The following is a 27,896-nucleotide window of genomic DNA, read 5'->3' on the forward strand; positions in this document are numbered from 1 at the left end:
GGGTTCGAGCCCTGGTCTGGGAAGATCCCACATGCTGCGGAGCAGCTGGGCCCGTGAGCCACAATTACTGAGCCTGCGCGTCTGGAGCCTGTGCTCTGCAATGGGAGAGGCCACAACGGTGAGAGGCCCGTGCACCGCGATGAAGAGTGGCTCCCGCTCGCTGCAACTGGAGAAAGCCCTCGCACAGAAACGAAGACCCAACACAGCCAAAAATAAATATAAATAAATAAATAAATAAATTAATTAAAAAAATGCAGTTTCACATTTTTTTCCCCCCTATCCAATCTGCACACTACTGCCAGACTGTTGTTTCTAAAGTATTACTTGGATCAGGTCTCCTCCCTGCTCAAAAACCTTTCAGTGCTTTCTACTGTCACTGGATCAAGTAAAGACACACACACTCATCCGCCACCCTGAGGTGTCTCTGGTTCACTTCAAAAACATCTGCTCCAGCCAAAGTGGTTCAATCACAGACCTGTCCCTAAATGTGACACCACCCTCAAAACCTTTTTTGTGCTTTGCCTAAGCTGATTTCACACTCGAAACACCCTTTCCTTTTTACTTCTCCATAGTCTAGCATCCTTTCACGTTGAGTTTCATTCCCTCATCAGTATACAATGTGGTTAAAGCACAGGCGTGGAAACTCACAGCCCTGGTTATAATCATGGCTCTGTCATTTGTGACCTTGGGCTTAGTTTCTTAAGGCTTAGTTTGCCTCAACTCCAAAATGTAGTAAATACTTTTACGACTTTTGTGAAGATTCAGTAAGAACTGATGTACATAAAACTAATACAGTGCCTGGAACACAGTAGATTAGTAGTAGTGCCTGGAAACTCACTAGATTAGTATTCATTGTTATTGTCCAAACACACTCTTTTCTCTGAGTGTAAAGTTTTTCTTACTAGCTGGTAATAGCTTGTGTGCACTGCTGTTTTCTCTCTTTATTTAAACTTTTTATACTTCTTAACACTCAATGTGCCAAGCCCTGTGTTAGGTGCTTTACAAACACAAAACCACATGAGTTAGGTACCGCTCTATCACTTCACTTTCTGGATGGGAAAGCTGAGTTTGGAGATATTAAAAACCTTACCTAATATTAAACAGCTAGTAAAGAGTAGAAGGAAGATGCAGGTGATTCTTTGATTGATCTATTTTTAAGATTGAAAATTGCCTAGGACTTTCATGAATGATCGTTGGGCAGTCCTAATGAGTCAGGTCTGGTCTTCCCTCACCTGGAGATTTCTCCCAGGGAGAACTGAGCACTGTCACTAGATCCGGCTTCAGCATCACTCTCCAAACAGCCAGAGCCTGGGCTTTCCTCCAGGGACCACCATGACCCTTTGACTTTCAGAAAGAAAGCATACTAGCAGCCCCATGTTTTGTTATAAGAAGAGAGGAAGATCATTTCCAGAGTCAGAAATCATGCCATAAGGCATCAAGAACAAAAACCAGGTTTCCATCAGCAAAAAGCACCTTTCTGAGGAGAAAAAAAAGAGAGGCTCTTAATAGAAAGAGCCAAGCCTTCTGGGTACAGAAGAGGCCAACTTTTCCCAAAGGTAACATTTAAAAGACTGTGAGTCTTAAGAGTCAGAAAGACAAAACCCTAAAGGGCAAGGGAAGGACAGACCCCACTATTAATTTATTCTTCACTCTGATGACAGTGCCAGTACATGCAATTAGAATTTTTTTTTTTTGGTAAGAATTGAAAAAAGACAAAAATGAACCATTACGTTAACTGATACTATAATTATGTTTACAGACTGATTTCCAGTGGAATCATTACACATTAGGCCTCTTTAGGAGCCTACAGTTTTCAGACTGTGAAAAAGCATTGCCTCTGAGTGAAACCTACAAATTTTATCTCCCTAACTCTAAAGATAAAACTGTTTTGGCTGATAAAGGTTAAAGAACTCCGCTAAAACAACCAGACAAAAGAAACCAACAGCAAAACAACAAAACAACAACAACAAAAAGCAAACTTCTCATGTCTCGGAGAGTTAACATACACTGAGCTAAGGCTCAGTGTATGTTAACTCCCTGAGTTGGGAGACTGGGATTGATGGATGACCAACAGGGGTTCTGAGGTTTCGTCCTTCATTCATCCACTTGTCAAATTCTGCTCAGAGGCTCTTTGCTTGTGGAAGGAGGGCAAAGAACTTTTTTCTCTACGATGCTTTTTGTTATTCTCTCCTGCAGGTCAAAAGAGAATTATGAGGACTGCTCAAATAGCATTAAGATGGCAATATTTCCCAAATTCAACTTGATCACTATCAAAATCCCAGCTGGCTTTTTTTGCAGAAATCGAAAGACTGATTCTAAAATTCATATGGAAATCAAGGGACTCAGAGTAGCCAAACAATCTTGAGAAAGAAAACAAAGTTGGACAAATCACACCTCCTGATTTCAAAACTTGCTACAAAGCTACAGTAATCAAGATGGTGTGGTACTGGCATAAGGATAGACATATATATCAATGGACTAGAATTGAGAGTCCATAAATAAACCTCACATTTATGGTCAAATGATTTTCAACAAGGGTGCCAAGACAATTCAATGGGAGAAAGAATAGTCTTTTCAACAGATGGTGCTGGGACAATGGGCTATCTACATGCAAAAAAAATAAAGTTGGACCCCCAACTCTCACACCATACATAAAAATTAACTCAAAGTGGATCATAGGTCCAAATGTAAGAGTTAAAATTATAAAACTCTTAGAAAAAATATAGGAGTAACTCTTTGTGACCTTGGGCTAGTTAAAGCCTTCTTAGATAATGACAGACTAGAAAAACACAAGTGACAAAAGAAAAAATAAATTGAACTTCATCAAAGTTAAAAACTCTTATGCTTCAAAGGAAACCATTAAGAAAATGCAAAAACAGGGGACTTCCCTGGTGTTCCAGTGGTAAAGAATCCACCTTCCAATGCAGGGGATGTGGGTTCGATCCCTTGTCAGGGAACTAAGATCCCACATGCTGCAGGGCAATTAAGCCCGTGTGCCAAAACTACTGAGCTCGTGCGTCTCAACTAGAGAGCCTGCATGTTGCAAACCACAGAGCCCACGCGCTCTGGAACCCATGCACCACAACTAGAGAGAAGCCCATGGGCCCCAACGAAGAGCCTGCATGCCGCAAGGAAAGATCCTGCATGCCTCAACAAAGATCCCATGTGCCACAACTAAGACCCGACGCAGGCAAAAATAAAAACAAATAAATAACTAATTAATAAGTATTAAAAAAAAAAGAAAACAGAAAAACAACCCACAGAATGGGAGAAAATATTTGCAAATCATAAATCTGATAAGGGAATTGTATCCAGAATATATAAAGCACTCTTACAACTCAATAATAAGACAAATAACCCAGTTAAAAAATGGACAAGAATCGGAACAGACATTTCTCCAAAGAAAATATACAAATATGGAGAAAAGGGAACCCTCTTGCACTGTTGGTGGGAATGTAAATTGATACAGCCACTATGGAGAACAGTAGGGAGGTTCCTTAAAAAACTAAAAACAGAACTACCATATGACCCAGCAATCCCACTGCTGGGCATATACCCAGAGAAAACCATAATTCAAAAAGACACATGCACCCCAATGTTCACTGCAGCACTATTTACAATAGCCAGGTCATAGAAGCAACCTGGATACCCATCGACAGACAAATGGATAAAGAAGATGTGGTACATATGTACAATGGAATATTACTCAGCCATAAAAGGGAACGAAATTGGGTCATTTGTAGAGATGTGGATGGATCTAGAGACTGTCATACAGAGTAAAGTAAGTCAGAAAGAGAAAAACAAATATCGTATATTAACACATATATGTGGAACCTAGAAAAATGGTACAGATGAACCGGTTTGCAGGGCAGAAATAGAGACACAGATGTAGAGAACAAACGTATGGACACCACGGGGGAAAGTGGCGGGGTGGGATGAATTGGGAGGTTGGGATTGACATATATACACTAATATGTATAAAATAGATAACTAATATGAACCCGCTATATAAAAAAATAAATAAAATAAAATTCAAAAAAAAGGGGCTTCCCTGGTGGTGCAGTGGTTGAGAATCCGCCTGACAATGCAGGGGAGACGGGTTCGATCCCTGGTCCGGGAAGATCCCACATGCCACGGAGCAACTAAGCCCGTGTGCCACAACTACTGAGCCTGTGCTCTAGAGCCTGCGAGCCACAACTACTGAGCCTGCGTGCCACAACTATTGAAGCCCGCACGCCTAGAGCCTGTGCTCCGCAACAAGAGAAGCCACTGCAATGAGAAGCCCGCACACCGCAATGAAGAGTAGCCCCCGTGCACCGCAACTAGAGAAAGCCTGCGTGCAGCAACGAAGACCCAACGCAGCCAAAAATAAATGAATAACAGAAAAAAAAAATTCATAAAAAAAAAAAAAATTCAAAAAACCCCCCGAAAATATACAAATAGCCAAAAGCACATGAAAAGATGTTCAACATCATTAGTCATCAGGGAAATGCACATTAAAACCACAACGAGATACTACTTTATACCCTCTAGGATAAGTATTCTCAGGAAGACATAGCGTGGATGATGATGTAGAGAAATTGGAACCCTCATATACTGCTGTTGGAAATGTAAAATGGTGCAGCCACTTTGGAAGAGTCTGGCAGTTTCTCAGAAGGTTAAACAGAGTTACCATACGGCCCAGCTATTCCACTCCTAGGTATATGCCCAAGAGAAATGAAAACATATGTTCACACAACAACTTGTACATGAATGTTCATAGCAGCATTACTCATAATAACCAAAAAAAGTGAAGACAACCCAAATGTTCATCAACTGATGAATGGATAAACAAAATGTGGTATATCCACACAATGGACTACCATTTGGAATTAAAATGGAATTAGGTACTGATACATGCTACAACATGGAAGAACCTTGAAAACAATATCTTAAGTGAAAGAAGCTAGTCACAAAAGACTAAATATTCTTTGGTCCCATTTATATGAAATATCCAGAATAGTCAAATCTATAGAGACAGAAGGTAGATTAATGGTTTCCTAGAGCTGGGTTGGGAGGGTAGAGGAAACGGGGAATGCCTGCTAATGGGTACAGGGGTTTCTTTCAGGGTGATGAAATGTTCCAAAAGTGATTGTGTTGATGGCTGCACAACACTGTGAATACACTAAAAACCACTGAATTGTACATTTTAAATGGGTGAATTGTATCTTAATAAAGCTATTAGATATGTACTTTAAAAAGAACTACAGAGATATCAGAAAAAGCCTTCAAAATTAATGAAAGGGTCATAAAATATCTCAAAAAGCAAAAATCCAGAAAAGAATCAGAGAGACACTTGGTAAGTATGTGGAAAAGGAATCTGTAGGACTAGAAAGGATCTAGCAGAAAGTTAAAATATTCTTGGTCTGGATCTATTCTGAAAAACAAATTAAAGAAACACATGACAGGAGGGATAAACTGGGAGTTTGGGATCAACATATACACACTACTATATATAAAAGAGATAAACAACAAGAACCTACTGTATAGCACAGGGAACTATATTCAACATCTTGTAATAACCTATAATAGAAAAGAATCTGAAAAAGAATATACATATATATATATAACTTTGCTGTACACCTGAAACTAACACAACTTTGTAAATCAACTATACTTCAATAAAAAAACCAAAACATATTATATATCAATTCTATCTCAATAAACTTAGAAACAAATTAAAAAAACACGAGCGGGAGAGTCTAACACAACCTGTTCTACCTTTTTTTTTGAAGTTTTATTTTATAAATGACAAAAAAGGGATGGTTTGCATATGAACTCTTTAGATATAGGAAAAGCTTAGTAGTAATTTCTCATGCCAAATCCACCTTCCACCCTAATGTTTTCTGAACCATTGCTTTAATAATAATAAAAAAATACAGAATTAGGCTATCAAATCTACTAAGGCCATCAATGAAATCCATCATTCATTTGCGTAGTACCTTAAAGTTCATAAATCACTTTTATACCTATTATCTCAGCTGACCCTCTTGAAGCAGGTATCACCCCCATTTTAAAGATGAAGAAACAGCCTCAGAGACATTAACAGGCACTTAAAGCCTCACAGCTAGTGAGAAGTATAGACAGATTAGAACCCAGGTCTTGCTCTACTAAGCCACCTTCTAAGTTTATAAAGAAATTGCTCTTTTGTATAGAATATTTCTTTAGTAAATACAATTTTTTTCTTGTTGAATTTTCTCTTACATATAGTGTTAGGAACTAATTTGAAATAGCAATTTGGTACATATTGAAACAGTTTAATATGTAGTATAACATATATTCTACACTAATCTCAATCATATATTCCATTTTTAAAAAATAAAAAAACAATTACTCAGGGAGTTCCTTGGCGGTCCAGTGGTTAGGACTCAGTGCTTTCACTGCCTTGGCCCCGGGTTCAACCCTGGTTGGGGAACTAAGATCCTATAAGCCTCATGGCATGACCAAAAAAACCGAAAAAAACAATTACTCAGGGGGCTTCCCTGGTGGCGCAGTGGTTGGGAATCTCCCTGTTAATGCAGGGGACACGGGTTCGAGCTCCCACGTGCCGCGGAGCAACTGGGCCCGTGAGCCACAACTGCTGAGCCTGCGCGACTGGAGCCTGTGCTCCGCAATGAGAGAGGCCGCGATAGTGAGAGGCCCGCGCACCGCGATGAAGAGTGGCCACCGCTCGCCGCAACTAGAGAGAGCATTCGCGCAGAAACGAAGACCCAACACAGCCAAAAATAAATAAATAAATAAATAAATTAAAACGAAACTGGAAATAATCAGGAAATGAAACAAGTAGATTTAAAAAAAAAAAACAATTACTCAGGATGAACAAATTCTAAGCTGACTACCACAGTGTTTCTGACTAATAGCTAAGAAGTCAAAATAATGCTTTTGTGCAATAATTTTGCTAGGCATCCAAACATCAAACATGTACCTCATCCATTTAATTTACCTTATATACTAACATCAGTGGCCAGGGAAATATTCTTTTCTTAATTTATGTTTTCATATCTTATTTAAGAGTTAAAGCACTATAATGACACGTAGTGCAGTATATGCACATCCTCCAAAACACAATACCATTCTGAACATAAATAAATGTGATCTAAAAATCGAATCCCCAAATTTTGATGTAATTTTAGATAGAAGTTTTCCCAATTATTTCCTCTTTATTTTCCCTCCAGAATGTCCAGAATAGTCATCTACTATACAGTTGTTAAACAGTTACTGGTGTTAAGTAATGATCAACTTACAATTGGTAAAAAAAAAAAAAAAAAAAAAGTGAATCCACATTTGAATGACCAAAGGGTTTTGGATTATAACATGGCTGACGGGACATTTCATCTGCCTAACGTTTACTGAACATTTATGAGTGTTAGGCTCAGGGCTAGGATATACTATGACTAATAAGACATGACTCTGTACATGCGCTCTGGAGTTCTCCTCCAGGTAGGGAAAACCACCAGGTAAAAGAATAATTACAATGCAATGTGAGAAGTACTATCTATAATGGAGGCTTGTACAAAGTATCATCTTTGGCTTGCTTGTGATCAGGTCTTGTGAGATAAGATAAGTATCAGTGTCTAAAACATGCCTCCAAAGCTGAATATCCACTCACTAACCTGTATCATCTTTCAATACTGTGCCATACCCAGGTGTCGCCTCTCTTCCTGATTTGCATAACCAGGCAAGATAGCCAAGGTCGATAGCACTACTGTCTCAGGTTAGGCACAAACTCAGATCAAACACTACTCAAAGGACACACATCCCCTCATGACCTTAGTCAGTAGGTACAGCTCCTGAAGTCTTTAGGTTGTGAAGTGCTGTGGAATCTTTCTCCTCAGAAGTACTGCTAAGTTTAAAAGCTCTGTTAGTCAGAACTACAAATCTGTGAATAAAACATTAAGCCTATTTCTCTGAAATTAAAAACTGTACATTTCTGAACCTTTTATATATAGAGTCTAGTAGAGAAAAGGTTAAATGAAGTAAAAAGATGACAAGCAGAACTTTTCTCCTGCAGAGTCAGCTACTGTGCATCTTTTAAAAGGTTCCCCAACTGCACCTCCTTTCTTCTGATTGTAAAGAGACCACTAGCAAAATTATTCCTTTCCCATACAGTGCAACTGGACAGGGATAGGAATAGAACAGCCAAGAGGAATAGGCAGATCATTTTTTTTTTGAAGCTGGAGGACTGGTATTTATTCCCAAGTTCAGGAAAAAAGAGGTACTTGACTTTCTTTAATTACAACATAGCCTGGCCAACTATACACCACTGATGTTTTCAAGATGTTGCTCAAAGGATATTCCAGCTTTTCATATCAAAATGTACACATTAATGCAGAGGGAACTCAAACTGTAATAGATATTAGTTGTCTTGAAGCACAATTCCAACTAAACCAAAAACGATTTGAAGAGGAAGTTCAGAAATATAATGCCCTCCAACAGGACACACAGGTTGCGAGACAAACATCATTAAGGATTCCCTAGGGTACAGCATCTTCTGGGATGGTAAAGTCAAGTTCTATGTGTTAGGTTTAAGCGCTCAGAAAAATGCTGGTACTCAACTGACGACAGTTGCAAAAGCCTCTGGGAAGGACTGATCTGACCTCACTGCAGTTCTGACATCTCCATTTAAACATCTTCCCTTCTGTGGACAAGGAAAGCTTCCAAACACTAAAGGTTTCCAAGAGTTAAACAGTCAGTCTCTCAAAAGACTCTAGTCAGTATATAAACATATCTTTTAAGTAAAAATCCAGTCATCCTGGGTCAAGATTCACTTTAAACAATATAAAAGCCTATGTAAATGATATTTAATGGTATGAGAAAATATTTGTAGTATACTGATGTGTGAAAAAGGATAAACATTTTTTTAAAACGAGGTTTACAAAATACATATAATGTGATCACATTTGTTAAAAAGTATATATACACATATGAGGATTTTTTACCAAAAGAATTCATGGCTATTATAGAAAGTCTGGAAAATAGAGGACAAAAAAACAATAGCTGTAATCCTATAAACCAGAGATTACCATTTAATATTTTAGTGTTTATATTTCCAATTTTTTCTATGTGTATATATATGTCCTCCCAATAAATGTAAATGTAAAAAACATAGTCTTTTACTTAGTCATTAGTTTTGCACTGATTTACATATAATGCTATTCTAGGAAACTAGGGCAAATTTTAAGATTCATGCACTAGAGTGGTTCTTAACCTTGGCTGTGTATTAGAATTGCCTGGGGAACATTTAAAATTCCCAATGTCTGGACCACCCCCCAGACCAATTAAACTAGAATCTTTGAAGATGGTACCTAGGCATCAGTATTTTTCAAAGTTCCCCAGGTGATTCCACTGAACAGCCAGGGTTGAGAACCACTACTTGACAGCTTTCCCCCTTTTGAGCAAAACATGATTTACAGCAGTGCTTTCTTAAACTTTCATGTGCATACAAATCATGTGGGGATCTTGTCAAAATATAGATTCTGGTTCAGTATAGGACCTGAGATTCTGCACTGGCTCAGGGACCATACTCTGAGTACCTGTAGGGTTCTGGGAAAGAAAACTCTTTCAAAGAATGGAAAGAAAAAATTATAGCCACTGAAGCCCATATTCTATGCCACCAGACAGGGAGGGGTAATCTACAGTGGATGAACAAAGAATTGATATGAGGAGAAAAAGATGTTTCTAGGAAATAAGATTTTAGGGGACTGCAAGAAAGTTTGGAATAACTACATTTTTCAGGGGAAACCAGTCATTGGAGCTTATATAGTTTGTGTGCACAAAGGAGGGCAAGCAAGCTTAGAAGACAAGAGAGGAGGGCAGTGTGAGAAAAAAAAATCAAATGTGTAAAAAATTGTTATGGAAAAAATAAAATCTTTGGCTGCCGTGCTGGAAATGGATAGAGAAACACCACAAGAGGACCTGCAGAATATTTCATTGTCAAAAACATGTTTGGGAACCAGTACAGCTAATAAACTGAAGCTGGTGTAGATTAATAATCATCCTCCATCATCTCCCTCCTGGGACATAAGAGACCCCAGGAGCATAAGTCTCCCCTGGCAGTGCTTTAGGAACCAACAACAAACAGTGGACTATTTGCCCAAGTGCTTCTCTTTGTGTGCAGAAAGAACATGGGAAGCTCAAACATGGGGTCTCTTTGCAGCTTCTTGGCAATACTCTTCTTCGAATTTCTAAACTTCACTAGAGATATAACAAAAAGGGGGAGGGATTTTTTTTTTCCTGAGGGCTTTCCCATGGAAATTAGAAATGTTCAGCATATTTTTTAGAATGACAAAGTAAGTATTTAATATAAAAGTATTCATAAGTCACCATCAGACTGTTATTCCTTCAAAATAATTTCTAAAACCAATAAAATAGGAAAATTTTCATATAAAATTATCTGGGGCATTATATGAATCAGCTGGTACACTTTATCAGACATTATCAAATGGGCCATATCTGAGAAAACCTCTGTTTAAATAAACAGAAGAAACTAAAGGGGAAGACTTTACCAAGAAATGGAAGAATTCTGATGCCAGATGATTCATGTTACACATCTCTGGGATGTAAGAATCTTTGGCAGAATCATGCACAACCATAATAGTCCCACTGATCCTTATATTCAGCACTTATTTACTGTATAATGGTGATAGTTAACATGTGTTGAGTGCCAGATACTGGCTAAGTGCTTTATTCACATCTAAATTAATCCTCACAACCTTATGAAATAGGTATTATTATTATAGCCCTTGTATGGATGAGGTATCTGTGGTTTAGGGATGGCAAGTACCATGCTTAAAGGTCACAAAGCCAATAAGTCATAAAGTTGGTTTTTGAGTACCTGATTTCAACATCCATTCTCTTAACATTTATATGACATAAATAGGCCTCCTGCATGCCCAGTCTGTACCAGGGAGAAACTACTCAAGACTGGGGGACAGAAGAAGAGTAAGTCATGATCCCTAAGCCTGTGGTACAGGACAAGCAGTTCTTCCAGGACACGAAGCTAGAAAGGTACTTCAAACACTGCAGAATACAGGATGCCTTCTGGTGTGGAATGCCAGCTCAGATAATGCTGTTAGTGTATTCCACAGGTCAGAACTCATTTACTTTTGGGGGTCCCTGATTCTTGATCTTTTACATATCCTTGAGGGATAGATGACATATTTACAGAGGACAGGCTCTGTGCCTAGAGACACAATTTCTTTTAGCTTAGGCAAGCTTTCCAGAAATTACTGAACCACTCTAACTATATCAAATCAATAAAGCCACAACAATGTCCAGATAACAGATCTAGTACTAGTTGAAGGGTTGGTCTCTTCTACATTCAAATGGTAAGGGGTATTGCTGGACAATCCAGTCCAGTCATGATTGGGGGAAAAGAAATCAGTTTCAGATTGAGGTTCTTGTCTCTCTTCTGAGTTTCTATAAAATCTCCAAAGGCTAAGGGAAACCCCACTGATTGCCTAACAATGCTGTAAAGGTCAAATAATTCTTAATCTATGATTCATTACCAGTGCAGACAGATAAAGAAAGTCCTAACTATTGCCTTTCTCAGAGCTAGCTTCCTAGCAGTCTTGTTCAACTTGATAACTGCAGACACAAGGCCAGGGAAAAGGTGAATAATATTTCCAGCCTTATCTGGCATCTGGCTACATCAATCGCTTAAAGCTGGTCTTTCAAAGAAAGAGGAGGCAGGGTAAAAGAACTAATATCTGAGTACCCACATTCAATGCACATGCTAAGCACTGTCCTAAGAGCCCCTCTCTTTTCTATTTTTCAATCTTATCTCACTTAATAATGACACTCACATGAAACAGTACTGCTCTCAGAAGTTAAACACCTTTCTCAGGAACTCACAGCTAGTAAACATAGCTCGCATTCAGGCAGAGGCCTGTCCACACTACATACTCTTGGAAAGAAGTGGCTTCAGGCAGCTGCAAGGTGCTGGGTGTCTTTGTGAGGACAGGCCTCCAGCGCTAGAAGACCTGAGGAAACTGATGAGAGGATGAGAAAGGCAGGCAGATCCCCAAATATTCCACAGAAATTGTCCTTTTGCCTCTCCTAACAATGTTCTCTTGGGATAAGGTTAGTCGAGAATAAGGACTATGTATTGAGTTATTGATGCTGTACAGTTGTCCCTCAGTATCTGCAGGGGGTTGGTTCTAGGACCCCTGTCATACTATAATCTGTGGATGCTCAAGACCCTTATTTATAAAATGGCATAGTATTTGCATGCAACCTATGCACATCCTCCCGCATACTTTAAATCATCTCTAGAATATTTATAATACCTAATACAATGTAAACGCTATGTAAATAGTTACTGGCATGGCAAATTCAAGTTTTGCTTTTTGGAACTTTCTGGAATTTTTTTTCCTGAATATTTTTGATATGCAGTTGAATCCCGGGATGTGGAACCCACGAATGTGGAGGGCTGCCTTTACTGATCCACAATGGAAACAAAACTCTGTTTATGATAATAAAACTTCCCTGTTATAAGTTGCATTCAATTAATTAAATATTTCAAATTAATGATCTCCTTGAAATGCAGCTATGTGTTCAAATACTAAAAAGTACACCTCTTGCTTTTCTATTCCCTGAATGATGCCATGAATTCCTTATTTGAAAGGGATTCAAGACCTTACAATTTGCTTTTAAGTACTGAAAATTTGCAGTGTTATAAGCAATCTGAAATTATCTTAATTGACATAGAAGGCTTGTTTATTACAAAGTTTTTGATATAAAGACTTCTTATCCTATTCAGCTAATCTTCTGAGAAGATGCAAAAGGAAATGAGAAAATCTCAGGCAGGGAAAGCATTTGGCAGTATGGTCCACATTATAACACAGAGAAATACTTTCATTTAAAGAGCAGGGGTTAGTATTTGAAATCAATCCTTGCCAACTGTAGAACTGCTCCTAAAACCTAGTTCAGATAAGCAGGTTGACATTTTTTCTGCAAACATTCAGAGTAACTTTTATATTTTTTGGCAAGATCAAAACTAATATTTCTCATAAATTCACACAGGTGATTTACTGGTACATATTTGCCTCACTAGAGAGCCAAAGGAACAATGCTCAGAGACTGATGACAAAAAGTTTGTTTTACATGGAGGGTAACAGTACTACAGTACTCTTTACTTTCTCACTAAATCATTTCCCTTCAACTCTCCAAAGAGAGCTGCCACTATCATTTTTCCCCTCCTACTACTATAATCACGCTAACCTTCTCATCCACATATTTATTCCCCAAACATGCACTGAATTCTACTGTGTATCAGGCACAAGTTGTACTGGGGATTCTATAGATGTGTTACTCAAAATATGGTCCACAGACTGATGCTGGTTTGTGAAGGCACTGGTTACCAGTTTGTGACAAGTATTTATTTATTTTAAATTAAATGTTATTTTTTTTAACATCTTTATTGGAGTATAATTGCTTTACAATGGTGTGTTAGTTTCTGCTGTATAACAAAGTGAGTCAGCTATACGTATACATATATCCCCATATCCCCTCCCTCTTGAGTCTCCCTCCCACCCCTCTAGGTGGTCACAAAGCACCGAGCTGATCTCCCTGTGCTATGCGGCTGCTTCCCACTAGCTATCTATTTTACATTTGGTAGTGCATGTATGTGACAAGTATTTAAAAATTTTAATAGCAATTTAGCAGAGTAATTTGAATGTTGATTCTAATAATAAAATTTTTGACTTTTATTTTCTATGTCATTTTTCTAATAATTCATTTTAGTTATTTTATAAAAATATCAGTCTGTAAAGGATTAGAAGTAAAAACCTGGTTTGTTACCAGTAATAGTTTAAGAAGCATTGTTCTAGAGGACAGAAAGACCTCTGCTCTTGCTTGACATGGGCACGGTTAATGCTATGTGACTGTCCAAAAATAAAAAAATAAAAATACTTCCATCCTCAGACACACACATTTCTGAGGAACAGATAAGTTCAGGCTTTGTAAATAGGTTTGGGAATACTGATTTTTAAAAAAGGTTGTAAGTTAATAATAGGTTAAAAGAACAATGGAGAAGGGTGAGATAGGAAGGCAGGTCAAGTAGAAAGGACAATTTAATAAAGAACAGGAAATCAACAGGCAACCAGGAGGGTAGCAGGTATAATGAACTGCTATAAGTCTGGAGTGAAGAAGTTAAGAGGGTAACTCAAGGCTTACTGGAGGAAGGAAGACACCGAGTCTAGTCTCTGCCTTCCTTTGTATTCTCCAGTCACCTCCTATCCTAGCTCCTAGGCACAGCCTATCCTCCAGCCATCCCTAATTGCTCTGCTTCCCAAAGACAATATCTTCTTTTGCTTGAGTATTTAGCAGACCCATGCTCCGCTCCCACCAGAATGGGCATCCCACCCTCCAGTACTCTCCTTAAGGACCCAGTGCTATTGTCAACCTCTCTGATTACTTCCCTGATACACCCTGAGGCAAAGTTTTGATTCCTCCTCAGTGTACCTGCACACTTGTTTATACTTGCGTCACAGTACTTATCAGAACATACCGTGCATATAAGTCTGCAGGTCAAATTCCATTGGCACTATATTATTTATCCTTCTCTTCTCAGTGCTCAGCACATAATTGCCTCTCAAATATGTGTTAAACCACACTGAGCATCAGAGAGCAAGTCAGAGGGGTTGATTAGAATTCTCATTCAGGCTGAGCAACCAGAAATCAAGGCTCACTGAAGAGTGTCTAGAAGCCAAACAAGGAGAGCTGCTCATTCAGGGTTCAGCAGGCTATGGAAAGCCCAGATTAGAGTTGGAGCTCAGCGAAAACCAAAAAGCAACAAACCAAAAAACCCCCATTCTCCTTAAGGAGAACAGTTAAGTCAGGAAGCTAAATTGCAGGTAAAAACACATTCGAGTTTAAAAGCCCATTCTGAAGTTGGATTCACGACTTGGCAGAGGACCTGTAAATTATACATGGGCATGTGGCTCATCACCTGTAGTCTGAGGAGTTTCAAGGTAGCTAGAATTTTCAAGCAGAATGGCTGACTAAGCACAAATGACATATGCTAATGTCTACTATGGCAGACCTGAGTAATAGGAGGCAAAGCTCCAATACCAAGGTCACAGGCATGAAGAAAAACTTCCCCCTCATTCCTCTCGGGTGGAAGCAGCTGCAATGACCAGCAGTAAACAAAGGGAGTTTCTGTTTAGTGGTATCCCGAACTTTTTCATCATAGGAATGTCTTTCTTGGCTCTGCTTACCTAGTTTTTGGTTGTGTTTTTTTCTTTTTGTTCTTGTTCTCTGTCCTTTAACACTCTGCCTTTATGACCTCTCCCCTCTCAGACTCTCTCCTCCTTGTTCACTCTCTGAACTCACTTCCTTCTCCTACTCCCACTTTCATTAATTCTTAAATATCAAAGCCCTCCTCTTAGGCTCCTCCTGCAGTAGCATTGGTTATACAGAGCATCCTATTTTTTAGTATATTTTAAGAACCAGTTCTAATTGATGGGCATTTAAACATCTTTCTTTGACCAATAAGTTCCCAGTGATTTTTCCCTGCGGTATTTTTCCTATTTATGGGGACAAGGTGAGAAAATATAAATGGATCCCTGAGAAACCTGGTTTCAGTATCCTTGAAACATAATATGCAGCACTGTAATCAGTGGTGATATGCCTGTGAAATAATACTCTGGCCCTGGCAGAGGTACTATGCTTGGAAAGCATACAACCAAAATTCAAACTGGTCTGGGAAACAGTGGAGGCAAGAAATTTAGTAATGAGAAAAAGATCGCTATTTGAAACATAACACAGTCTTCTCACTAGCAAAGTCAAATAATGAAACAAACCTTTCTTTTTCTAGTAGGTCTATTATTCTACTGATATATGTGCAGTTATGTGCCTGAAACTGCTCAGAAACAAACTAGAATAGACATAACCAAAGAGATTCATAGAGACTCCCTTTGCATTTTTATTTGCTTCCCAGAACCTCCTGATCGAAGAAGAGATAACAGAAGGCACTTTCCTAAGGTGCATTCCCAAAAGGATCAGCAACTGTTTCTTATACATTATTCAGAGGAATGGGGATATTACCTTAAATCCTATCGAAATCCACATTTGGAGATCCTGAATTTTACCTAGCTTTAAAAATGCTACAGTATTGAGAAATCAACTTCCTCAAATTACAACCATCTTTAAAAAAAAAAAGCAAAGCCAAAGATGATTTTGGCTTTCAAATGGGACACACGTGTCTTGTAGGGGGCTTATTTTGCTATCACTCCAACAGCCATAATTACTTCCCAGAACTGTGAAGAAGGTTTCAAATGTCTAATCTGGAGTAAAAAAAGGATCACTAAGACTCTGCCTTTATCAACACCCCGAAACCTGAAACTTACAAATTTGCAAAATAGAAAGCAACCCTGAACTTCAAAACAAAGATAAATAATTTTAACAATGTAATAGTAAGCATAATACATCTACAGAGCTATAGTTTTTTTTTTTTAAATATTTATTTATTTATTTATGGCTGTGTTGGGTCTTCGTTTCTGTGCAAGGGCTTTCTCTAGTTGCGGCGAGCGGGGACCACTCTTCATCGCAGTGCGCGGGCCTCTCACTATCGCGGCCTCTCTTGTTGCGGAGCACAGGCTCCAGACGCGCAGGCTCAGTAATTGTGGCTCACGGGCCCAGCTGCTCCGCGGCATGTGGGATCTTCCCAGACCAGGGCTCGAACCCGTGTCCCCTGCATTGGCAGGCAGATTCTCAACCACTGCGCCACCAGGGAAGCCCGAGCTATAGTTTTTAAAGTTAGTTGGCATATATTATTCCACTCAAATTTCATAACACCTCTGTAAGGCAGACAGAGCAAGCATCTTTGTTTTACAGGTGTTAAGCAACTTGCACAAAGCTGGATAAGCTTAAATAAGTGACTTCCATCCTTTAGTAAAATCTACCTACTCAAGCTACTCCCCTAATCTCTGCTTTCTCAAGTCACCAGATTTCTTGGAAGAGTAATCTATTCTTGCTGAATTTATTTCCTCATCTAGTATCCATTTTTTAATCTTGGCAAATGATAGTTAATTTGTTTCCCCAAATAGCTACTATTCTCAAAATCTGCTATTCTCAAAAAGATCACCAGTGACCTACAAAGTATTATGGGACTTTCAGTAGTCTCAAATATTCAATGAGTGAATGAAATTTCCAGCAATTTCAAGGACTTGTTTTTGATCCTCATTCTTCCTCCTTCTTGACCCCAACTCCCCTCTGAAACCCTCTCTTCCCTCATTTTTTTTTTTTTTTGTTTTACATTTATTTATTTATTTATTTATTTAATTTTGGCTGTGTTGGTTCTTCCTTTCTGTGCGAGGGCTTTCTCCAGTTGTGGCGAGTGGGGGCCATTCTTCATCGCGGTGCGCGGGCCTCTCACTGTCGCGGCCTCTCATTGTGGAGCACGGTTCCAGACGCGCAGGCTCACTAGTTGTGGCGCACGGGCTTAGCTGCTCCGCAGCATGCGGGATCTTCCCGGACCAGGGCTCGAACCCGTGTCCCCTGCATCGGCAGGCAGACTCTGAACCACTGCGCCACCAGGGAAGCCCTCTTCCCTCATTTTTCATGCCATCACTTTCCCTCCTCTCTTACTCCCCAGTATCTTTATTTTTACTTATGTATGTATGTATGTATTTATGTTTGGCTGCGTTGGGTCTTTGTTGCTGCGCGCCGGCTTTCTCTAGTTGTGGCGAGCGGGGGCTACTCTTCGTTGCGGTGTGCGGGCTTCTCATTGCGGTGGCTTCTCTTGTTGTGGAGCATGGGCTCTAGGCGTGCAGGCTTCAGTAGTTGTGGCACACAGGCTCAGTAGTTGTGGCTCGTGGGCTCTAGAGCGCAGGCTCAGTAGTTGTGGCGCACGGGCTTAGTTGCTCCGCAGCATGTGGGATCTTCCCGGACCAGGGATCGAACCCATGTCCCCTGCGTTGGCAGGTGGATTCTTAACCACTGCGCCACCAGGGAAGTCCTCCCCAGTATCTTTAAAATTAAACTGCTCAACAGCTACTCATCATCCAAGATCCGATCCAAATGACAATTCTGAAGTCTTCCAGAACACCTCCAGCAGCAGGTCCCACATTACTTCTGAGGTTCCACAGTACTTCATACTACTAGGCACTTATCACACTGTATTTTGATTGTTATCATCTCTGTCTCTGTCTCTCCCTCCCTCCCTCATAAAAGTTCTTTGGATATAGAAACTGGCTTATCATTTCGTATCTCTTGGGTTTAGCAAATTACCTGGCACTTATAGACCCTGCTAACAAATGTCTGAACGAACCACCAGATAAATGGCAGCAGTAAGGCCTCTGCCTTTATCCTTCTCACAGAAGGTGGCTCAAAAGCAAAGGCTTTTAAGTCTCTTACTTCCTATTCCATGAAAGTAAGTGATCAGGCTTGATTCTCAGATTTAGTCCCTTAAAAAAAATTTTTTTTTTTCTTGCAGTGATCTATGAACCACCTTTTCCAAGTAGAACAGTCAGACAGGTAGCGGTGCCACACATGGTATAGTTATGACTCCTACAATTTGCCCATCCACTCTCTACCATGTGAGGACACAGGGAGAAGGTGGACATCTGTAAGCCAGGAATCAAATCAGTCAGTACCTTGATTTTGGACTTGCTAGCCTCCAGAACTATTGAGAAATAAACGTCTGTTGTATTTTGGTATTTTGTTGTGGCAGCCCTAGCAGAAAAATACATGCTGCTTAAATAGTTTCTGGAAAATGTCTTTTTTTCAGCTAACTCTAATTGTTAGAAATTTCTTCCTTATCCCAAGCTAAATCCTGCCCTCTGTATCTGAGAGTTGAGAAAAAACAAAGAATATAGGGGATGTGATCACTATGGAAGAGAATAATTTTCAAGTGAAAAATAAATCTGTGACTTAAACACTGAGGAAAAATTTTAAACTCAAAATCGATAATATGGTAACAAAAATAAATTCTCCAGAGAGGAATCATGGTATACTATAGAAAACAGTAGTTTGTAGAAAGACAAACCAAGGTTTAAATTAAGGTCTGACTTTATCTGAGTGACAACCTCATCAATCCTTATTTCCCCCATTTATAAAGTATGGATAATAATGTGTAGAGTTGTAATAATGTAATAATACGTGAAAGTGCTTTGAAAAACTGAAAAAGACTACAAGAATGTCAGATATTATTATGCTATCCCCTTTCTTCTTGTGGCTATATTTAAAGTGTTATTTATATTAGAGCTATTTATGTTTAGTTCTCTAGATTTAATCCAAATTCAGAGGCAAATATTGCTCTCCCTAACTTTGAAATCAGTGGATCTGCAATACACTAAACAAAATATATCATTAATACTGAGTAGTATTAATCTAAAAAGAGTTGTCTGAAAAACAAAAAGGAAACAATATCATGCTTTAATTATATCAAATCACACAAAAAAATGTTTTGCCTATTTTAGGTGTAGTACATACCTTAATAGAAATACTTGCTGTAAACAGTCCTTGTTAACTAAGAAAGGTTGTCACCAAATCAAAGAATTGCAGTGTTGAAAGGATTTGAGTCCTTCTGGAGTTTATCTACTCTAATGCCTTATCTGATGCATACATAATTTCCTTCTGCAATACTCCTGATGGACAGGCGTCCATCTGGTGCTTAAAATATTTTCTGAAACAATTTTTTTCTTCAGGTAACTCTAATTATTAAAACTGGGCTAAACTCTGTCCCCTGTAACTTCTAACCTTGTATCCTCTGAGAGCCACACAGAACACATTTACTTTTTCCTCTTTAGAACAGATTTTTTTTTTTTTTTTGGCTGCATTGGGTCTTCATTGCTGTGCGCGGGCTTTCTCTAGTTGAGGCGAGTGGGGGCTACTCCTTGTTGCGGTACGCAGGCTTCTCATTGCGGTGTCTTCTCTTGTTGCAGAGCACGGGCTCTAGGTGCACAGGCTTCAGTAGTTGTGGTGCACGGGCTTAGTTGCTCCGTGACATGTGGGATCTTCCTGGACCAGGGCTCGAACTCGTGTCCCCTGCATTGGCAAGTGGATTCTTGACCGCTGTGCCACCAGGGAAGCCCCTAGAACAGTTTTTTTTTTTTTTTTTTTTTTTTTAAATTTTTTTTTATTTTTATTTTTTTTCGCTGCGTTGGGTCTTCGTTGCTGCGCGCGGGCTTTCTCTAGTTGCGGCGAGCAGGGGCTACTGTTCGTTGCGGTGCGCAGGCTTCTCACTGTGGTGGCTTCTCTTGTTGCAGAGCACGGGCTCTAGGCATGCGGGTTTCAGTAGTTGCAGCACACAGGCTCAGTAGTTGTGGCGTGTGGGCTTCAGTAGTTGCAGCACGTGGGCTCAGTAGTTGTGGCTCACGGGCTCTAGAGAGCAGTCTCAGTAGTTGTGGTGCATGGGCTTAGTTGCTCCACAGCATGTGGGATCTTCTCGGACCAGGGATTGAACCCGTGTCCCCTGCATTGGCAAGTGGATTCTTAACCACTGCGCCACCAGGGAAGTCCCCCTAGAACAGTTTTTTAAACTTTAGAACACTCATATCCTTTGCCCAACTCATCTTCAGGTTAATCCTCCTCAGTTCTCCAGTTATTGTACTGACATGTTTCAAGTGCCTCTCCTCTGGACCAGCTCCACTTTGCTGTACCCCTCCCCACCCACTGCAGCCTAAGCAAATTCCTCTATAAACAGCGTGCTTATTTAGTCCAATCCACTGAGGTCTTTATGGATATTGGACTATAAGGAAATATATTTGCTTTTCCTCTCAGCTTCAAAATTATCAGCAGATCAAAAGCAAAAGAAGAATGTTGCTCCTAAAATCTTGATAATTTCAGTTTTAAGCATTTAAGCAATGGTTGGAACAGTCAGATTACTAGACAAGATGGCCTTGCCTTTACAATATCTTCCTATGATGCTAAAGCTCAGGAATAGGGACAGGTCCATACTTTAAGAAGTCAAGGCCTCCTCTAACATGGGGATTTGTGGATGCAGAGTGCTGACAAGTGAAGCCTGTGAGGCAAAAGTGAGGTCAAGCCTAATAAGAACCTAGAGCTGGCAAACCTCAGCCCTATTGACAGTCCTTTATGAAATACAGTGATGATACAACCAGAATTTTCTATGAGAGTCTTACCATACTGTTTCATTTTTCCAGAGGTTAATATAATATTTCACTAGAAACACAATCCTGGAAAGAAATTTAGAAGGTCTAAAGAAGACTATAAGTATCTAATTATATTCCAAATTCCTCCCCCAAATGCAAAAGCAGCAATTCCTTTTTAAAAATCCTAAATAACAAAATCAATAGGACGTTATAGTCATTTAATCCATTCAGGATAACGATAACAACTTCTCGGAGCCCATGCAGGAGGATTCTGGAGAACAAACTACTGATCACAATCTACATGAAGTCTATTACTAGACAATCTGTGATCAACACAATCTGTGTATTTATTGGCTATATGGGTGGTATGTTTTGGTTGCTTTCCCAAAATTTGGGTTGATAAGATAAAAACTATATTTTAGGAATTATAAACCCCAGACTCACTTTTAACACTTGGCCAAGGCACCTCTTAGGCAATACTGACATTCAAGAAAAGTTCAACAGTCTACTATTCTTAACAAGGAAACCTAAGTGAATAGAAGATGTAAAGCCAACTATTTTTGACTGGAGGTAAAGTTAAAGATCAAGGTGCTGTGAGAAAGAGAATGTGGGAGATCCAGGAGCAAACTATGGAGAGGAAATGCAAGAACACAAGTGAAAGGTGCTTTCAGAAACCTTCTGAGCCAAACTGCTTCTTTTTTTGCTCACCTGCCATAAATTGGAATGTGATTAGTTGCTAGAAAACAAGATAAACACTAGGTACACATCAATGCTTCTCAATTGAATCATCCCTTCAGAGGCAAAACAGATATTACAGTTGCTCAGTTAGAAAGAGAATAATAGCGTGAAGTCATTGGCTATACCTCAGAAAAATACGTGGTTTTACAGAAAATATTAACTCTATTATTATCGTTAATAATATTAAGTATTAATAAAAAATAATACAGCAGTTAACATTTATTACTGTGTGTGAGGCACTGTACTAAGCATTTTATATGCAGTCTCATTTAATCCTCATATCAACCCTCTAAAGAAATGAAATGGATAGTGAGGTTCAGAGTTTGAGTGCTCTGCCTTGGGTCACAGTGGTGGGGGTAATAAAGTCTGAACCTAGAGTCCATTGATGACTGCTCTGTGCTTTACTGCACTTACACGTAAACTTTTGATAGATATCAATTACTTTCCATAAAGGTCTCTCTCTCTCTCTCTCTCTCTCTCACACACACACTCACACACACACACACACACACACACACACAGAGCAAATGAAGCATCCCTTTTCCGCAATAGTGGCCAACACTGAATATCATCAGTCTTTTAAATTTTTGTCAGTTAATTGGGAAAAAAGGGATAGTCTGTTGTTTTAATAGGGTTGAACATCTCTGAATTTATTCATTGGTCATTTGCATCTTTCTTCTGTGAATTATTTGTTCATATCCTTTGCCCATTTTGAGTTAAATATTTACCTTATTGATTTGCAGGCAGTCATTTATATTCTGGATATTATATTAATATCTGGAGTATAAGTAAAGAAAGAAATGGAGACAATTAGCTAATCTTTAAAAAAATTAAATCTGCTTCATACCTTATACCCAAGCAAATTCCAGATGGATCAAAAATAATGAAATCATAAAAGCATAATCCTTTCTTATGGCAATGTGTCAGTTTCTTGGTATTAATAAAATTATGGATTTATGTTGAGGAAAAAGTAATTTGAACAGGCTGAACAGGGCATTACAGCCTATACTAAAATCTAGTATAAGAAGACTTTCAGGGGCTTCCCTGGTGGCGCAGTGGTTAAGAATCTGCCTGCCAATGCAGGGGACACGGGTTCGAGCCCTGGTCTGGGAAGAGCCCACATGCCACGGAACATTTAGGCCTGTGAGCCACAACTACTGAGCCTGCGCGTCTGGAGCTTGTGCTCCGCAACGGGAGAGGCCGCGATAGTGAGAGGCCCGCGCACCGCGATGAAGAGTGGCCCCCGCTCGCCGCAACTAGAGAAAGCCCTCGCACAGAAACGAAGACCCAACACACCCAAAAAAAAAAAAAAAAAATCAATCAATAAATAAATTTATAAAAAAAAAAAAGACTTTCAGTGACAAATCTATGTCACTGAAAGCAACTGAAAGCAACTATCTTCGAAAATTATGAACGTGGTAAATTTATTAAGTTAAAAAGTTTCAAAATAATACTTATGATTCCATTTTAATAAAAGGAAACACATTAAACATTAGCTACATTAGAAGGCTATATTGAAATATTAACAAAGGTCATTTCTAGGTAGCTGGAGTTTGTAAAAGAAAAATTCAATACTATTTTAAAAAATGCATTGCTTTTGAAGATATCCCTTCTAAACAGACACAAAGATGGTTAGACTTCTGGAAAGAAGGGTCTGTGACTCTTCATTTTTATGTCCTTTAAGCGCATAGTGCCTGTTCAGCAGTTTCCCAAAAGACCTTTGTTGAATGAATGAAATGGGGAATGCAGGATTTACAAACAAAATCTCCATATCAGCTACTTAAAATACTCAAATTCAAAACCTTGCAGGAGAATCATACTTGTTCCCCAAGTAATATTTCATTCACAACTTTAGTTTATAATTACAAAATGTTATGTTTTTAACAAACAAGAAAGAAATGTAAGACTCAATGTGTATGAGCTAAAAGCAGAGGGGTGGAGATGATGTGAAAAAGAAGTCTTGGGAATTCCCTGGCGGTCCAGTGGTTAGGGCTCTGAGCTTCCACTGCAGGGGGCACAGGTTTGATCCCTGGTCAGGGAACTGAGGTCCCACAAGCCCATGTGGCCAAAAAAAAAATTTTTTTTTAATATTTTATTTTTGAAAAGACATGACAAATACAAAAGTTTATGTTGAATTCTCTCAGACACAAAGACTATCCCTGATTTATGAAGTATGTTATTCATACTTACTTAGTATCTATTATGGGCATATGGGTAAGCTTCTATTTGTATAAAAAGGGCATGAATATTTACAAGGAACTTATAATATGACTTCAAACACATAACTCTGTTCATGACATATCAATCCTATTGTAAACTGTACTAAATCATACTATAAAACTATAATAATTGAACTAATGCGTACAGGAAAGGAATGGGAATTGATAAATAGATCGATGAAACAGAAATATTCCAAAAATAAACCCATGTCTTATGGAGACTTACTATATGACAAAGATAGCTTTCAAACCAGAGGGGAAAGGATGGCCTAACTACTTAGTAAACAGTAGTGGGCAACTGGCTATCCATATAGCGAAGGAAGTTAGATTTCTACGACATACCATCTGTGTAAATACATTTCAGATGGATTAAAGAGCTAAACATTACAAAGAGAAAAAACATAGGCTATTTAATTAACCTGAAGATAAGGAAGGTCTTCTTAAACGAGACACAAAATTCAGAAGCCACATGAATAATACTGATGAATTTGAAGTGATAATTTAAAATTTCTGTTCAACAAAAAACAGACAAGCAATACATTGAGAGAAAACATTTGCAACATACAATACAGGCAAAGGATTGATACTACAAGAAAGAACACCTATAGGGCAGTAAGAAAAATAAACAATTCAATACCAACAAGCAATTCACGAAGAAAAAGAAATGGCCAGAAGATTCTGTGACTTCTCTACTAACAACAACAACCATAATAGCTAATACATAATGCTTACTAGGCATCAGGAGCTTGGCTACGTGCTTTAGATATCAACTCATTTAATCCTCCCAACAACCCTAGGAGATAAGGTATTATTTTTATCCCTTTTTACAGCGGAGGAAATTGTGGCAGCAGTTAAAGAAGCTGCTCACAGACACACAACCAGGAGTGCAGGGCTAGAATTCCAATGCAGACAGTATAGCTCTACAGGCCAGTATAGCACTGAACCACTATCCTATATGACCTCTCCAGGGATCTAGGCATCGGGGAAATACAAATTAAAACAAGATGTCATCTGTTGTTCAAACTGGCAAAAATAAAAAAGACCAACATAGTCAATGTGGCAAATGAGTATTATCAACATTGTTGGTAGAATAAAATGGTGATTTCTTTTTGTAGTAAAAACTCTTCAGAAACAGATGCTCTGAAAGTTCAGAAAAACAATTTATGCAATAAAAGGTGGACAATAGTCAGGTAGTTTCTTACTAAAACGTTAATTTTATTTTCTCCTGAAGGTAGTAACAAATCCTAGAACTCCTTTCCTTTTCTCTCTTAATTCTCAGGTGCCAGTAAAGGCCACCAGAGGATGAGCATTCCTTTGCTCCCATGCTAACTGTTTTTTGGTGGCTGCTTCCCTTGTGATGTAATCAGCCCAGGTCAAATTTTCCCTGAAAACCTGTTTCGTGATGCACTAAATGACACAGATTCTGCTTTCTAGTCTTTTCCATATTTGTCCCTTAGCCTCTTTCTCAAGAGCCAAAGGTTCTCTTGAACAAGGTTCAAGAGCCAAGACTGAAGGTGAGAAGCTCAAACTTTCCCTTTTTGGGGTGTTCAAAAGCCATTAAAAAGACTCTTTCAGCAACAATGTTAACTCCAGACAAAAACATGGCTTGTGAAATCTCTCAATTCTCCATAGTCTCCGGTTTACTGTTTACAGCATAAACGTTCAGTAATACTATAAATTACTTAAGGAAAAAATAAAATCCATGTCATAGCTTTTCTAATACTTCAGCCATGCCTATCTACTTATAGGCACTATTATGAAGAGAAACAGGGGAAGGTACATGGAGCTATAAAAGAGGCTGTTACTAAACATCACTGCATAAAAGTACTGAAAGTTCATCATGAATGGCAGTATGTAAAGGCCTTTTTTAAAGGCCTTCCCTTAAAAAAAAAAAAAAGCACAGCAGGTCGGCTTCCATTTGAAAAATTTCATTTGTACATCCAAAACTTCCTGTAACTTTTTTGCTGTTGTGTTCTAAAACTTACTACCAACTTGGTTTCTGATTATGACAAAGCAATTAAAATTTGCAGGGGTGAAATGGACACTGTGGAAACACACTGGCAGCTCAGAGAACGGTGCTTGACGAAACCTCCAGGAGAGGAGCCCTACATCGTCACTGAGAGACGAATTTAAGAGTGTTCCATATTGTAGCCATAGGATGTAAGAAGAGATTAAGGTCAGCAGGAAAATGTAAGACTGGAATGGACGAGATTGCGTTTTTTCATCTGCATCATATGGTCACAGATTAACATTCCATTAAAACACAAAGCTTCACTACGGGAAGGGGAGAAGGTTGCACCCGCGGCACCACCACGGGCCTGAGGCAATGATTTCTATATCCTGCTAAATGCTACCGTGTCCCCAACGTCATCAAATAATTGCTGGACAGCTCCACCATGTCTACGCGTTAACCACACAAAATCGAGGGAGCAGACACCTTTGCCAGGAGTCCCAGTGCAAAACCATAACTCCTCAAGGCTTCGCACGCACAAATTTAGGGTTCTCATTTCGCTGGAAAGAAAACTGAGGAGCTGAGGGGGAAGCAGCGACCGTCCAGTGCCTCCAAGGGCCAAGACGGAGTTAAGATGAGGTCCACCTCGGAATTCTCAGTCCCCACCTTCCTCCGCTCCAACCCTGGAAAGAGCCGCAAGTGAGCAAGAGAAGTTGTGGAAACAAGACGGGGGGTGGGGGGGGGGGGAGGAGGGGAGAGCCCGAGAGAGTTCAACACCAGCGTCTGCATTTGTCCCACACAAGGTCACTCGCTCCAAGTCACTTTTCCCTGCTGGCCTGGTGGGCTTCCCGCCAAAGAGGCAGCTAGGCTTCGAGGCCAGCCCACCGCGCCCCCTCGGCCCTCCCCTGAGGGCCGCAACCCCTTCCCGGCCTCTCTTCTCGGACCCAAGCGCGCCTCCCGACACCTGTTTCCGACGCCCGGCCCCTCTCTTAGCCCAATTCCGCGGCTCCTCAGCCTCTACCCACGGGGCTCCCATCAACGTCCCCTCCCTCTCTCCGGACGCCCCTTTCCCCGCCTCCCGCGCCGGGTCCCGCCGGCGGCCTGGGACGGCGTTCCTTTTTTCCCTTCCCGCCGCCCTCTCCTGGGGTGCCCACCTGGCGCGGCCTGCCCCCGGCCCGTCTCCTCAGCGAGCGGCCGCCTCCCAAGTCCTCCAGGCCCAGCCCCGCTCCCGGGAGGATACAGTTTGAAGCCCCTCAGGATCTCCCTGGCCCGCTCGTCCTTGGTTGACATGATGCGGCGACCGCCGCCTGCGGCTCTCCCACGCTGGCCTGCCGGAGCCTCGTAGACTGTGCCCAGGAGCCGAGGACTGAGCCGCAGCCCGGCCTGCAGACCTCGGGCGAGCAGCGGCAGCGGCCAGACCTGGACCGGCCTCTTTTCCCTCAGCTCCCGCTCCTGATCCCTTCTTCTTCCCTCTAGCCTCGGAGCGCCCGCTCTGAAGCCAATGGAAAGCCCGCCTCGGCGATTGGCATCTTGATCAACCAATAGAAATACTCAGCGGCTTCGCAGGGGGACGGAGAGCGTCAATGGGAAGGGCCCTCCCCGGGAAGTCCCGTAGGACAAAATTTTTATTTGGTGTTGTTGCCTAGAGTTTGCCCCAGCGGGGGGTTGGCTTCAGATCTGCAGAGGCTCGCTTCGAGCCCGCTCCTGCCGCTGGGCACAGTAGGGCTCTGAGATAACGGCAGGTTGCCTTGTGCGATGTGGCGGAGACTACACTTCCCAGCATTCCAGGGAAGAGCCCGGGGGGACCACAGGTCCCAACACGCAACAGAAAGCCCAGGGACTACAAATCCCAGCATTCCCTGCACTCAATTCCTCTGTAACTTAGATTCCAGT

The 27,896-nt window shown here is 40.2% G+C and overlaps 1 protein-coding gene across 1 annotated transcript in view; it reads right to left on the bottom strand.

Moving 5' to 3' along the window:
• The window catches only part of PDE6D (phosphodiesterase 6D), a 51,096-nt gene extending 23,611 nt beyond the window's left edge, over nt 1-27,485 (bottom strand). Inside the window, exon 1 of the mRNA XM_059928936.1 lies at nt 27,244-27,485. Within this exon, the coding sequence (XP_059784919.1) occupies nt 27,244-27,293 (50 nt within the window). The 5' untranslated portion in view covers nt 27,294-27,485. The remainder of the gene's footprint in view (nt 1-27,243) is intronic.
• Between the last annotated feature and the right edge of the window lie 411 nt (nt 27,486-27,896).

The sequence above is a fragment of the Balaenoptera ricei genome, chromosome 7 (genome assembly GCF_028023285.1).
Source record: "Balaenoptera ricei isolate mBalRic1 chromosome 7, mBalRic1.hap2, whole genome shotgun sequence".
NCBI classification, from domain to species: Eukaryota; Metazoa; Chordata; class Mammalia; order Artiodactyla; family Balaenopteridae; genus Balaenoptera; species Balaenoptera ricei.